Source organism: Perca flavescens, chromosome 21 (genome assembly GCF_004354835.1).
Source record: "Perca flavescens isolate YP-PL-M2 chromosome 21, PFLA_1.0, whole genome shotgun sequence".
Lineage (NCBI taxonomy): Eukaryota > Metazoa > Chordata > Actinopteri > Perciformes > Percidae > Perca > Perca flavescens.
This window is the reverse complement of record NC_041351.1, coordinates 13,090,826-13,105,994: the sequence shown is the minus strand read 5'-3', so window position 1 is coordinate 13,105,994 and position 15,169 is coordinate 13,090,826. Positions and strand designations below refer to the sequence as shown.

At 39.9% G+C, this 15,169-nt stretch overlaps 2 protein-coding genes across 4 annotated transcripts; both read right to left on the bottom strand.

Moving 5' to 3' along the window:
• Window positions 1–3,880: 3,880 nt before the first annotated feature.
• ghdc (GH3 domain containing) lies at window positions 3,881–9,047 on the bottom strand. 3 transcript variants are annotated; one of them, XM_028567733.1, is made up of 11 exons: window positions 8,804–9,047; window positions 8,332–8,622; window positions 6,915–7,111; window positions 6,618–6,812; window positions 6,355–6,474; window positions 5,727–6,024; window positions 5,394–5,583; window positions 4,870–4,941; window positions 4,611–4,744; window positions 4,400–4,488; window positions 3,881–4,313 (listed from the first exon to the last, which is right to left on the bottom strand). In XM_028567733.1, exons 1-11 carry the CDS (start codon window positions 8,886–8,888, stop codon window positions 4,092–4,094), a joined length of 1,893 nt encoding a protein of 630 aa, XP_028423534.1. In that variant the 5' UTR covers window positions 8,889–9,047; the 3' UTR covers window positions 3,881–4,091. The 3 variants fall into 3 exon arrangements, with proteins under 3 accessions (XP_028423534.1, XP_028423536.1, XP_028423537.1); XM_028567735.1 differs by having other exon boundaries at window positions 8,332–8,641; window positions 8,804–8,871; XM_028567736.1 differs by lacking the exon at window positions 8,804–9,047 and having other exon boundaries at window positions 6,915–7,107; window positions 8,332–8,419.
• Window positions 9,048–10,156: 1,109 nt separating this feature from the next.
• On the bottom strand, window positions 10,157–14,814 carry LOC114548440 (FERM domain-containing protein 6). Its single transcript, XM_028568402.1, has 14 exons — window positions 14,705–14,814; window positions 13,552–13,642; window positions 13,275–13,354; window positions 12,947–13,005; window positions 12,668–12,799; window positions 12,559–12,604; window positions 12,259–12,468; window positions 12,086–12,148; window positions 11,885–11,953; window positions 11,590–11,764; window positions 11,148–11,312; window positions 10,800–10,919; window positions 10,675–10,697; window positions 10,157–10,592 (listed from the first exon to the last, which is right to left on the bottom strand). The coding sequence occupies exons 1-14, from the start codon at window positions 14,774–14,776 to the stop codon at window positions 10,548–10,550; spliced, it is 1,350 nt and encodes a 449-aa protein (XP_028424203.1). The 5' UTR covers window positions 14,777–14,814; the 3' UTR covers window positions 10,157–10,547.
• Window positions 14,815–15,169: the final 355 nt, after the last annotated feature.

Sequence of the window (15,169 nt, the reverse complement as noted above, 5' to 3'; positions counted from 1 at the left end):
GATGACAGCCATCCTTTAACTGCCCAAAGAGCTTTGATTATTCTGTTATTACTTATTTTTATAGTATTTGTTTTGCCTTTATTAAAAAGGATATAGTGAAGAGCTGGCGGGAAATGAGGGGAGACAACAAACGTCCATAGCTGGACTTGAACTAGAGACATTGCAGTGAGCAAATTAAACTACTAGGCCACTCCAATTTTGAATCATTTTGAAAGAACAGTAAGTCTTCTTAAAAACTACAAGTACCAAAACAACTCAGCCCCAGAGTGTTTCCATTGTACTCACGGGTGCCATCGAACCGTGTAGCGATGGTGTCCAGAAAGGTGTTCTGAGGGGCACGGAGGCCCTTCATCACTGGCATCTTGACCCAGACGTGGGACAGCCAACAGCTGGCTGGACGTCACACCATCCCAGAGGCACGGCAGGTGGCTTCCAGGGGCTCTCAGCGGGTGCAGGAGACTTTAAGAGTGGCAGTCCAGCGCCGGTTGCGGGCACACACATTTACAGTAAAAGCAGCCACCCTTCTCCAAGCAACGCCTCTCCCAAAGACAATAGAGCAGTCCTGGAAGACTAAAATAGCTCACTCCAACAATGCAGAGGTTCAGGTGTGTGTAGCCTAAAGAAGTAGAAATTAAGAGTAGCAATCACCAGCAGCTGCTCGGTCAGCAAGGAGAGATAAAGTCCAGGTGATGCTGAGATCCAAAGAGCTTCAGATCACTCACCCGAGCTGTTGCTTGACTGCACCTTTCACCAGAGAGCTCATTCCTGCAGCAAGGTGGAGCAAGTTATCCTTTAAGTCCCCTGTCCCCAAGAAACTGCAAAATAAAAATGATATGAGTGCATGTGTCTACAGCTCTTGCATCGCTCAGCTGTGGCAGACTAGTTGCATCTTCTTGAGCTTTCTCTCTCTCTCTTTGTGTCTCGCTCCTGCTCCCTTCCACTCCTGTGATATTCCAGCCAATGAGATGCTAGTATCCTCTTTGGGGTCCTGTTTTCATCTGTGGTGGGGGTAGAGAGAGTGAGAGAGAGAGTGAATGTGTTTGTGTTTGTGTGTGTGAGAGAGAGAGAGAGAGAGAGAGAGAGAGAGAGAGAGAGAGAGAGAGAGAGAGAGAGGAGGTGGAGGAATGAGGGAGGGAGGGGAATGCTTTTGGAGCAGCTGACAGCACCATTACACCCAATGGTGCTACTATCAGCACATGGCTTTGTGTGCATGTCTGCAAATCAAAGAAAGATGGATTACCTGCATGTTGGTCAATGCAGGCTATTGTATTCAGTTGCACTGTGTGCTATTGTGCTGTTTTGTCATGGGAGTCTGGCTAAAGGGACATTTGTGAAAGTGTGTGTATGTGTATGAATAGTCAGATTCATTTTTCCCCATACATATTTATTTGCAAAGTGAAGGAGATGCAGAAGCTTTAAGGACTATAGTCCTATAAATATCATTCCTAGAGTATTGTTGTTTAACATTTGTCTCTTCTGGATGGAGCTGGTCACCGTCGCGCTCCCAGGCCCTACAGTATCCTCATGAGAGAATTAAGGCTCTGGGATAAAAGAAGCTAAGAGCGGATTAAAAGAATAAGCCTGGAGATATTTTTCATGATGACTTGATGCTAAACACACCAAAGGGAAGTTGTTTAAGTCACTTTAACCCAAGTAAACAACAGCGCTTAGCCAACGAGGGAAATACCTCTGTATAGTGAAGTAACAGGAGCAATTGTTTACCATATCTTGTCCATTTTTAATGAGTTCTGTCAACAGTAATCTCATTAAATTGTACAGTAATCAGGGGAAATATGATCTACTATTAATTTAATTAATGTATCCGTCATTAAATATGAATTATTGTCAGAGAAACCTGATAATTAGAGGGTGATTTTTGAGATGTCCTTTTCTTTGAATCAGTAACTAATGGGCCATATGTTGACTGACAGAGGCTAGCACAAGTTTAGATGCAATGCATCAACATCATTTTTCCATTTTAAAATGTCTGCAAGCAAGCAGAAGATTGAGTTGATTTTGTTCATTTTAAAGTGGACAATAGGTTTTTAGTAGGAGAAAGCATCTCAGTTTTACTGAATTATGAGGTGGAACGGTTTATTTTTTGTCACTGATTTATGTGGAGCTCTAGGATCGATCCAACAATGGCACTTAGCTTGTAAAGATTTACCCAGAAGCTAGAATCGCTACGAATAACAATATATCATTTTGAACCTTTTTTCTTATACCTTTCAGCAACCTCAACTCCACATTAGCATGATGGTCAACACTAATTGTTTGAGTGGGGTTTTAGGAAGATATAACCTACCTATAACATCATGGGTTTGAATTTTGGAGCACAAGTAAGCTGCTTTTTTTTTTTTTTTTTTTTGGGGGAACACAACCAGTAAAAGTAAAAGACTGGCTCTTAAACTAAGAAACTATTGTTGCCCCTCTCGGATCGTATTAAAGCTCTGGCAGCTCATCACTGCTATCTATTTTTAATGGCTTCTCATTGCCCTTTCTTCTTGTAGTTCATCCATCTCTCGTTGTTAATAAAGAGGCTAATCCATTAAACATGCTCACTATCTACTAGTCTAATACAACAGAGTGGCGCACAGACGGCCATGTGAAATATTATTCCAACTACATTTCCCATAGTTCTTAGCTCCATGGGCATTTACCCAGATTTTGTTGTTGAAGGTAAAGCGTGAGGGATTTTACTTGATTGAAAATGAATAAATGACATCTTTGCTAATATTTACAAAAGGAAAAAAAATACTCTTATTCACCATTTTAGACTTCAATGAGAATCCACAGCCATACTCCTGACTCAAACTGTAAAATAGATAAGACAGCTTAATTTACTCAACATGCAAAATCCCTTCTCTCAATGAAATACATCCTCATTTCCTCAGCAAACCCATTGAGAAATCAGGCCCGTCATTGTCAAATCTCAAAGGTTTACGTTGAATTAACTGAGCAGATGTGTGTTTGTGTGTAAATCCTCAAGGCACGTGAGGATGACAGACACCATTTCACTAAACACCAACCAGAAAAAGATGAAAATCTGTCACAAATAAACACAAATATGGTGAAAGCATGGATTACAAAAACTGGAACCGTGCTTTATTTACCTACCATGCTGTCTTTATGTTGTACTCTGGAACCACAGATACAATAAAAAATAAATCACAAAAGCAGAATGCCATGTGTTTGACAGCTTTTGTAAAATCAAACATTTCATACTACAGTACAAGTCTTTCCTATATGACTATCCCCCCCTAGTGGTGGCTATAAAGTCCTGGCACTGGTAAGTACCGTCTAACTGAAGAAAGTCGAATAATTCAAGGAAGACACTGCAAGCTAACCTTGTGCTGCCTGCTGTCATAAGAATCATTAGGTTCAGTCTATAATGAATCTTACCATTAATCTGCTCATCTGATTTGTCACTTACAGATCACAACCTACACAGACTTTTACTTGTGCAAATAGAACAAATGTACAGTTCATCAGAAAAGGGGTTAGTATGCTTTTGTCTGTTGCATTTCAACCCACTCCATGATTTAAGTATACATGAGGCATTTCTTTTTTAGATACAACTCTTGCCAAATGTTGCTTTAATCTTCACAGGTCACTGCACTTATTGGACAATGTGGATGTGGTTGTGCCACAACATTCAATAACACCAGATGGTATCAATCGAAAGGATTATATTGTTAAAAATGTGTTTCAATGCAAAAATTTTACAAGCATCAGTACTGTTATTGAGGAGAATTTTCTAGTTATTTTGGTTTTTCTTCAGCTGTCCTAAAAACCATTTCTCCATTAAATGTAAGTAAAACCCTTTTTCCTCAACATTATCACCCCAGTAATATTAAGGCAACACAATAAGATAAAAAGATCAATTTAAATAGGAGTTTTTATGGAATTAAACAATATTACAGTAACAGTTTTAAGTTGTAGTTCACTTTAATAAAATTATAAATATGTTAGAGAAAATAAAACAGATGACGATTTTTAATTGTCAAAAATTTAAAAAACCATTTCATTCAGTCAGCGCTCACCACAGTCAGAGTACACAAGCTTTGTCTTGTTCACAACAACACGAGGTTTCAGGAGACAGTCTTTCCCAGGAGAAAGTCAGCAAACTCTTTCCTGTGCAGCACTCGTTGCATTTTGAAGGTGTTGGGTGAGGTATTTGAGAAGGCCATCATGTGCTTGCGAAGTTCCTTGAAGGCACCCTCTGCCACCAGCTGCACCCTCATTGGTCCAATGCTGCCCTTGGTACGGAAAGACTTGTAGACTGCCGAGTCCTCCTGGAGACAGATGTCCAACTGAAAGGGAAGGAAAGAATACGGCAAACAGAATAAAGATCTATTTCATGATAAAGAAAAAACATGCTGTTTGCCAAGTGTCTCACCTTGTATCGTTGTTTCTCTGTGAGGTTTCTCACACCTTTCAGCTCGATAAAGACCTGGTAATGAGGATCTGAGCCGCCTATCGAATCTCCTACATCACCACAGTAAAGTCAGATTCATTATAACGCAAACCTGACTAACCACTCAGAAGGATTCACAGATGTCAGATCCCAAATCCGGCTGTGACTGAGGGGTATAAGCATATCTTCTTACCCATGATGCCGCTCTCAGCGCAGCAGTAGTCCACCAGCTGAGCTCCCGGCCACTGAGCAACAGCTTTCTTCAAAGCGTTAAGGAACAATGCCTCAGACACTTTCTCCCCTCGAACACTCAACATCTGACCCCGTCTGACAGAAGACAGAGGGAAGCAAGGAGAAAATGTTTGGCTACATGAGAATATGATAAAACAGGCAGAAAATACATGCAGCATGAGATGATATGATGAATAAATATGGATGGGAACAAAATGTACCTGTACTGAAACTCAACTATGGGACACTTGTTGTGGAATCCAACTACTTTCACAATGTCTCCAATGCGATATCTGTAACACAGCAAAAACACAGCGTCATTTATGCAACTGTCCAATGCCAACTAATGTTTGCAAAAATACTTGCGATTGCCTTGTGCAGATTGCAGTTCTTCTGAGCATCTTTACATTTTAATTGCATTAAAATTGAGCTTGAACAGAGCTTGATATTATAAAGCATCAGCCCCTCTTTCTATCTTGAGATAGAGTACAGTCAAGTGAAATCAAACAATAACACAAAGCAATTCCGAAATATTATTTCTCACTTTTTGTAGCCTTTAAATTTGACAAATGGGCAGTTAATTGAACCCCCAAAAACGTACCTAAAATTTGTCCAAATTGTAGGCATTTACTCCCTAAAAAATATAAAACTGTCGACATTCTAATGCCAAATCCTGCAAGAGCACTCACTGTCCTAATCATTTAATTCATCATTATATTCTTCTTGGTTATAAATGAAATCAGACCTGAACAGTCCTGAAGCGTTTGTGATGATGAGCTCATAGTTGTCTCCCTTCTTCACCTCCTCCATCAGCAGAGTGTGAGGCGTCTCCTCCTCCAGGCTGCTCTCTGGCAGGAACTCGCAGAACATTGAACGAGGACACAGCATGTAGCGTCTGTTTGGATCTTGGGGCCACAGGTTCACCCCTATTAGACCTGCAGAGGCCCATACATACAATTAGAGCTAATACTACTAACCATAGATGAGTTTCTTACTTGGAAACTTAACAGGATTTTTGGCCACACCAGAACTTTTAGAGCAGTTGCTTTCACAGTGGTGTCAGGGATCAGTTTCCCACCTTCAGTAGCAGCGTAGAAAGGCGAATAGAAAGGCACTCCCTGGCAGTAGTTCTCCCTCAGCATTTCCCCATAGATCTGATTGGAGCCTGAGTCCACTGCCAGCACTAGGTGGAGGTGAGGCCACAGCCGCCTGGCGATCCCACGGAAGCCGTCCTGGAAGTGGGCCCGGAGCTGAGCGGCTCTCTCTGGGTCTGGCTTCATCAGAGCCTCGAGCCTGGACCTCACTTTGGGCTCCAGAGCCAAAGCTCTGCTGACCTTCCCTCGTTCAATGTCCTCAACAAGCTCCTGCCAGCGATCCTTTGGGACGGAGAGGAGATGGGATAGAAATTACTTTTCTAATCCTTTCTCCATCAAACAAATTACCTGAGCTTTTCTTTCAGCCAGTGGGAGCCTCACACCTGACTCAAGATTTCATCCCACTTAACTAGAAAATGTCCCGGTGGGACTCAAACCCGGCAAGCATGAAGGAAACAGCACTCAAGGACTTTTCCACCAAATCAAAAACAGAGTGTGGCTGTTGGATGAGAATGTTGTCTTTTGATTACTTTTTATTTTCAGTAACATTTTTCTAGCTTTTCATAAAGTAGAGAATTACATTATGCAACAAAAAAATGAGCTATGCTGTACCTGTAAAGCACTGAAAGCATAGAAGACTGTGGAAGCAAAGTTGGACTCCAGTGTTCCCACGCTAGGATCTTTGAGAGCAAACAGGAGATGCAGGTAGAGGGTGTCCTTCTCACTGGGAACCTGGAAGAGGGGACAGAGGACAGCACAATTCCTTACAAACATTTCAAATGGCAACAAATTCTGCATTGAAATTGCAAAAAAATAAATCATACATTAGAAGATAAAGACGTAAAAAGTTATGCTGATTATCTTGTGAATTGTACCTCAAAGGCAGGTGCTGGGGTGGTGTAGAGGTTGAGCATGTGACGTGAGGAGGCTGGTGTGGAGGAGTTTGGTCTGATGGGAATACCGGCCTCAGACTGGCGAAAAGTAGGTGAATAGAAGAACTTGGTGGTGCGCTGTAGACTGTCGGTTGCAGGAAATGCTCCTCCCATAGCATCCAAACACACAGTCACTCCCTGGTGGAAACACATGCATGAATATTGCAACCAGTTTCACATGCACAACAACACAGCATAGGCTCACAGCCGGGCCAACACATCGTCATCATCAAGATTCACCTGCAGGAAAAACTCAGAGTTGGTGTCTTTGGTGCTGAGCAGCATGGCGCTGGCTCCCGACGTCCCAGAGGTCATGGCCAAGATCAGCGGCTTCTCAGCAATGATCACCTTCTCCTCTCCTGCCGCGATGCGTCTGATGAGCTCACGATAGTGCTCGTATGTGGTGATGGGGTGACACGCCCGGAAGCCATCACTGTCTTGAAAATAACAGGTTTAAGGTTTCTGTTTATGATAGAAAACGGTCTTTAAAAACCATTTCCCTTTTAATTATTTCACTGATGAAGACAATGAGATGTGGTTAGTAGCTCAGAAGAGCCAGTAAGTGGAGCTCTGAGTTGAAATTATTTACCATCACACATGCTTTTCCCACTGGTTATCTTTGTTATGTAAGAAGCAACACACAGTTTTGAATATGACCATTTACAGCTCATTAATACATCCTCTTCTGCACATACTGTAATTTTAGGTGTTTTTCCAGCCGATACCTGTAGAAATATATTGGGTTTAGAATAAGAATGTCCTGTAGCCTGGGATGGCCTCACTTTCTCCTCCTGTCTGGCATGTGTAAGATAAGACGGGTTCAAATTTAGTAACAATACTATACAGGTTATTAGGCAATTTTAACATTTTATTTAATAAAAGTATTTTAGTGATGATTCTTCCCTTTCTGCTGTTATACTTTCATTAATAACCATAGTGACATGACACTGAGTTATTGCCTTGGTTTTGTCTCAGGGAATCTGGGAGCTTTAACAACCTGAAAGTTTACATTTTACAATACACATGGTGAGTGTTTTAGAGCTGGTATTGTTGGGTCAATCTTAAATTACATTAAAATAGACAGACTATATATGTATCCACCTGAATTCTATCCTGGTATTGTGGAGAGGCAGTTGGATATCTGGAAAATGTAACTACGTATCTATTTTGAATAATTTTTCAAGCAAAAGTATTAAACATTCCTAGTTTCAGCTTTGCGGTTGTTATAATTTGCTGCATTTCTTTGTCTTGTAAGACAGTAAATTGATCGGTTTGGGTTTTGGACATTTGGGCAAACAAAACAAGTTATGTGAAGGCATTAACTCTGGCTTCAGCATATTTTGATGGGACATTTTTCACCATGAATTCATTGGGAAATACATGGGAGATTAAGTGAAATTAGTTTTTTTTGTACAGAAAATAGCGAAATGTAACCTTTAAATGAATATAAATAATGTGAAGAAAATAACTGAGGTTGTGTTTGGTGACTTGTCAAAAACGTTTTGATGGGGTTGGGTTGTGCTTTCATAACCTCAGTAAAGTCCTTTGTTACATCACAGCCAGTCAGAGGACACATCAGTGTGTCAGAGATATAACAACGCGTGCAGTTTGTTGTCCTGCAAACACCACTTATAAACTATTAACACTATTACCTTACCTTGTATTGAGTTGAAGTCATACTGTCTTCCATAGCATGTGTTTGCGTTTTTGTGCAGGCGCTTCAGCAGAGTCTCCTCCTGGACTTGCTTCACGTTGAGAGTATCGGCTTCAAGTTTCTTTCTCTGTCGCCTGCCCAGCCAGCCCATTCCCTTCACCGCCAGATACTGACTGAGTAGACCGCTCCACGTCCGGTTTTCACCTTTCATTTTCGAGCTAATGTCCCTCAAAATGAGGGCCATCCCGGCCAGAGTGCACACACCGAGGGCGGCGGGCAGAGGAGGCGGCATCGCTGTGTGGACAAGAGCCCGCTGTTATACAATAAACATGTGAGCCAGGTGGGGGCGATGTTAGCCAACATTTACAGTTTCCCGTTTCATCTACAGTTAACACTGCTGCTCCATCGGGCTAAAGTTAAAGCGAGCCTTCACATAATTCCACACGTTTACCTTCATCATAGTGAAGCCACTTACCCTGATGTTGTCCAATGATAACGACAATAACCGATAAAATCGCTAAACAAAGCGGCACAGCTAGGCGAAACCAAGAAAAAGCCATCTCCAGCAAACAATGTGACTTATCGTTTCTGTGGTTTTAAACTGTTTACATGAATAATAACGTATAAGCTGAAATAACGTGACGACAGAGGAGCCTGAACTTTCGTTTTTGCAGCAGTTTGAGCTGCTTCCGTGTTTGGGTCGCAGCCTGTCGCGTTGATTGGCTGACGACAGGATGACGTACTTCTGTCTGATCTATCTATTCAAGTTGACTCACATTTAGCAGTAAAAAAGATCTCTTTCAAAATGCTTCACAGATTTTACACAACTAACCATTACCTGCAGCAAATGAAAAAAGACATTGATATCAGCTGTCCTTTTTGTGGAGAACTGAACGAAACACTGGTACATTAATTTTGGTCCAATATACCAAGAAACTTTGGAGCATATTGTCACATTTATTGCTGTTCATATTTACTCTCAAGTCACATTACTTTAGGAAAATGTATTGTTTGGATTCACTCAATATGACAAAAAGTTTCATTCAGAGTATTATGTGATAAATTTACTAATTATTTTATTTTAACCAAATTTAATTTACATAAGTCAAAGTTTAAAAAAAGAAGAAGCCAAGCTTTTGGGAGCTGGCAGCCAATATTAAGTAATACATTTTTTCCATATCTAACTGTACAAACAAAAAAGCTGTTAGATCATATGACCTCTGTAAGCTTTACAAAATATTTATATGATTTGTTTTGCTTTATTTTGATTTTTTCTTCTTTTAGTAACCCTTTGGCTCGCTTATGAACATAGACTCTTAAGATGTACAGAAGATGTTTCCTGCTGTATATCCACGTCTTTCAATAAAGCTTGATTAAAAAGATAAAGAAAAAAAGTTGGCTCACATATAGCTGTTTATAATCTTTGGCTTATCCCAGATACCTAAAATGAAATGGAAAGATAGCATACCCAACTTTACTAACTTTCTTAATAATATTCAGCTGCAACTGCAACTCTTTAAAGTTGCAAAAGCAGCAGAGACTGACATGACTTGAATTTACATAATTTTCCTCTAGTTCTTTCCCCTATTTAATTTCTGCTGAATGTAAAGATCTCCCTGAATTACCCCATTACCTAATGGTAATATTTATAATGTTATCATCTAATTCCCTGGTGCTATATTTACTCTTTTGTTGTTGTTAAATACACATATACTGTTACTGTGAAGAAGAAAAAAACAGTCACACTGGACTTTCACACTTAAACAAAAGAAACCATATCTATTTTTTATTGCTTAATATATTTAATATAATTTACAATAATGCACATTCTATCTAGCTGCTTAATAATATCTGCATGTCTGTTGGTACAGTTCAGTAAAGAAAGGGGGAAAAAAAGGTTATTTCTATGTTCTAGAAATGACATATGGGAGATGTCAATCAAGCACAGTCTGTACACTCCCACACAGTCTTGAGAGGAGGTCTAATTAGATACAATGCGTGAGAAGACCTGTGGGGGTGGATCATGGAAGTTTAGGGGCTTTGTAATATGAACTTTGATAAAAAAAGGTAATTTCATTTATAAACAAAATGAAATATTTGTAAGCAGCACAATGTATATATTAGGTAGATAATCCGAACTACGATGTGAGCATCAGAGCAGTAACATAATGGCTCTTGTCGTGAGCTTTTATTGAATCCCTCTTGCCCCTGGCTGTAAATTAGTCCATAGAAACCCCTTCATCATCAGCTCTGCTCTTCAGAACCTGCACAAAGATCAGAGAAAAAACACTGAAACCTTTGATGTCGGGCTTATCTGGAAATGTCCAGTCAGAGAGATCTGCTCACCTGTTTCATTTCCATGGTGACAGCTGATAACGAAAGAACACAGAAAATGATGTGGTGCATATGAAATGGTAAACACATGATCAAGCTTATTCTAGATATGTTTCTGTGCTTTTTGTTGGACTAACCTGCCCAATAAGAAGAGGGTAACACCAAAGGTCCATCGACAGACAGCTCAGCCAACCACGACAATTCGGCTGGGCTGTCGACAAATAACTCCTCTGGTTCGTCCACACACAGCTCAAACTCTGCCGCAGGCAACATAAACACAGAGATGTTCAATGACTCCTCCTGATTTCCAGCAACAAGCCCTATTTGCCCTATTAGCGTGTACATTTGGTGGATTTTACAAAATGATGGGACCAGTTTAGTTTTTCTAATATTTCCCTGTACAAAGAACAAATAACAGCTGACAAACTTATTTGCCTGCGTAGAGCTGCAACGTCTTAAAACTTGTTTTTTTCCTTCCAGCTAACCTGTGACTTCCTCCTCCTCCTCCTCCTCCTCCTCTTTGGACCAGGCTGTGGTTGTTTCGACTGCAACACTGCAGTCAGACATTGAGGATGTGAGGCTGTTGCTCTGGAGTCTGTGTGCCAAGCGTGTTGTGTCACAAATGTAGGCCTCTTTGTGGAACTGACTGGCTGCAGAAAGACCAAGAAAAGAAAAAGACACTTGAGAAACTGGTCTAAAAGCCCCAGAATATTTGTTTTCATGATATTGTTTTCAAAATGCTTTGGCAGAGAATGAGAAATATAGACTTCATGAGGTTTTACCGATGATATAGTTTGGATAAAAAATATATTTATTGAATCATTGTTAAGAATCAGGAACCAATCAAGACACAGTCCAGTTGTGATAAGTTTAAAATGAAACAGCTTTGACAAAACAATGGCTTTTTTTTTTTTTTAGATTGCTGACCCTGCATGTCTTCCAGCTGTTGTATGTAGCCAATTGCATCTCTGGTGATGATGTGGAAACGGTGACTGTCACTGAGGTGCCTCAGGATGTGTTTGGAGTGGGTGGCTGAAGGAGTGTAATACACCAGCTTAGGGAGGCACAAAGAGCCCACGGCAGCGATTTCAAACCTGCTGCCCTGGAGAGCAAGCGAGAGGTACAATACAATCCAAAAACAGGGGTAGAGGAAGTGGCAGCAATATGCAGGTTTATGTGAACACATGTATGCTCTGGTGTGTATGTAATCTTTGGAACCAACCTGGAAAGTGAGGCGTTCAATATCGGTCCAGGAAAAGACATACAATTGGCACTGCTTCCCTCCCACCTCCTTAAGAAAAGTTTAAAATATTAATACATGCAAACTCATGAGTGAGTTGATCAAGAAAGTTCCAGAAAGTGTATTTAGTCAAGCCCAAGCATGAATGTGTATATGCAAAAATAAATTCTCAAACAGACCCACCTGATAAATATGGACTCCTTTCATTGCCACACCAAGAAGAATTGAACTTCTCAGCTCTTTTTTCTCCTGCACATAAAACAACAGACGAAGAAGCAGAGTTTGAAATATAAAACATGAGCTCATATAGCAGATGTTGCAGGAAAGAGTATGTGTCCTCAGTTAAATATGTCTACGTCATTACAGTAGTATTTTGGTGGCTTTCTTTGGTTAATTCTGTGCAGTCTGACCTGTCTCATCCTGTAGAAGGTGACTGGTCCATCCTGCAGGATGCTGGCCTCTTTTATAAACTGCAGGACGGCTTGTATACGTGTCACACCTCTCAGCTCAATGTGTAACACTGGGCAGTGCTGGAGCAGGAAGTCCCTTCCACGACGCTTTATCAGCTGAGGACATTAACTCATGTTACACACACACACACACACACACATAAAAATGTAAGTTTAGCTCCAAATGGTCACACTTTTTTTTTTTACCCAAGAGGGGAAGTAATCTTCAGGAAGAAAGTAATGTCTGTGTTTTCTCTCCTGTCTTTTCTCTTCTCCCCTCTCTTCCTCCTCTTCATTATTCCGCTCTGCTCTCTGCTCCAGATCTCCGACTTCAGCTTGAAGTGCAGAAGCTGCCAGCTGGAAGAGCAAAGCTTCCTGATGGCAGCTCTGTGAATGCAGCACCTTTTGCCTCAGCTCAGTGTAGTAAAGCTGCTGCACTTTGCTGCTCCTTAAACAGCCAAATAGGACATCAAATTTACATATAAAAGAAGAACACACATGATATTAAAACAGTGGGTAGAACAATTATAGTTTGTATGTGTGAAGACAGATGAATATTCTTTAGAAATAGTATGCTGATGGGAGACCAACTTACAGAATTAGCAGCCCACTCTCTACATAATACTGCACTCTCAGAAATAAGATGAATGGGACCTGGAAATAAATGTATAATGAATATTTCATTTTCAGAGAAATATTGCTCACTCTGAATTCTGCATATACTTCTACTGTGTAGACAGTCTAGTTAATATTGAAGAAAAAAAACAAAAATCACATTGAGTTGTAAGATCTTAAATATTTCCCTGAACAATAACGGGACAAAGATTGGTTTGTACAGAACATCTGGCTCGATACATGGCAATACACAATACATTATTACTGTTTGTGAGTTCACTAATGCTCTAAAAAGAGTGTGAACTCACCGTTGAGGATGCTCGGTTCCATCTTTTGCCAAAGTACTTGCTCAGCTTTTGTGCCGAATCAAGAAAGAGGTATTCATTATCTGAGAAAAAGAAATGCAGACATTTAATTAGCATAAAGAAAACAGGGTTGTTCGCAACAAACAGTGTGTTTGCTCATGATTATCTTTAACTTCACAGGCTCCTGTTCATTCATTTCCCAGCAGCCTCCCTTAATTTCAGCATTCCACAATTAATTAATTGAAAACATTTTCTCTTCAACTCCCACACAGACACTGACCTCTGAGAACAGCCAGACCAAAGACTTGGAGTTCACTGACGCCAAGGTGCTTCAACACACTATTCAACACCTCGTGGCCTCTGGCTCTCACCTAAAAAAAAAAAAAAAAAAAAAAAAAGCATAACACACACAACAAAATTAGTACATAAGAGTACATTTAATTTATTTTAATTTCTGTGTCATGCCAAACATTTGGCCCATCCCACATGGGATTACAAGACTATTTAACAGACATCTTCCAGTCTCGCATATCAGGTGCATATACAAAGCATGTAAGCTTTGGGTTCATACTTATACAGTATTTGGGCTTTGTCGTATCAGCATTTTATTAGTTATTGGTCTCAGACAGTTTGGTTTTGTTGGAGGTCAAAATTTGAAGGACGTAGACCTCATCCAGAGTTTATTGTTTTGGAGTTTTACGTCCCTTAATGGTAAACAAGCCGTTTCAGAAGTTTTTCCAGTTTGAAGAACTACACAAATATATTAACCCTTGTGTTGCCGACCATGAACCTGTTGTTCTTCCGGGTCAAAATTGAAAATGAACTTTTTTTGATGCTTTTGGCGTATTTTTATTTTTTTTTTATTCATGGTCAATAAACCTAATTTAAATGACATTATGCTTATTTTTTAGTAAAAAAAAAAAAACTGAGAAATTATGACTTATTTAGACTAATAGTTAAGATCAGAGGAGGTTGAGTGAATCACAGACTAGGTTTATGTCAAAGTTTAGTGAGGACACTGTTAACACAGTTACTATAGCACACACACACACAACACTTTTTTTTCAAATGCTATGAAATTGAATAAAACACAAAATTCAATGGAAGTAATCATTAATTTTACCTGTGAAAAATGTTGTTTGGGTTACACACAACTTACATGCAGGCATCCAAGTTACTTTGGGGAAATTTGGTTTTAAGAAAACCTTTCTGATATAAAAAAATCTTTGAAAACTGGTCAAATTCGACCCAAAATAATCACATATCAGCATAGTGTAATATTGTGTAATACTGGCACATCAATGGCAGCTGTAAATGTCAAATTAAATCTGGGGTCTGTTTATTTCTCCAGTTCCAAGAGACGCATTAAAATGAAAGATTAATAAAAAAATACAGACATTTTTTACATAAAAAAGGACATTGAAGCCACTCACCCCGACAATACAGTCCAGGTGCTGCTTGTTTGGAAGAAGGACGCACACTTGTCGTTTCTGCCTCGTCCTCATGGTAACAAAAGCTTCAGTTGGTCTCAGGTCTCCATATATCTTCCTACAGTCCTCCCATGGGCCAGACAAAGCCAGCCTTCCTCCCTAACCTGACACGTAATGACTCCTCACTCTTGTTTATACAAAACAGAGAAAAGCATCCAGTCCTCACATTGTCACAGATTCTTAATGCAGAGATGTGTTTAGGCTTTATCCATTTCTACAACATTCAAATTTTAAAAAAACAACATTTAAAATAAAAGCCCAGAATACTCTAAAGAAGCTACAGGACAAAAACAAGAATGTGTGAAGTAAAAGCTGAGGCGTTGGGGTATTGGCAGACATGCTGGATACTGCTTTAAAACTTTTAAAGATACAGAGATTATTATCTGTTAAGAATGTTAACTGTATTGG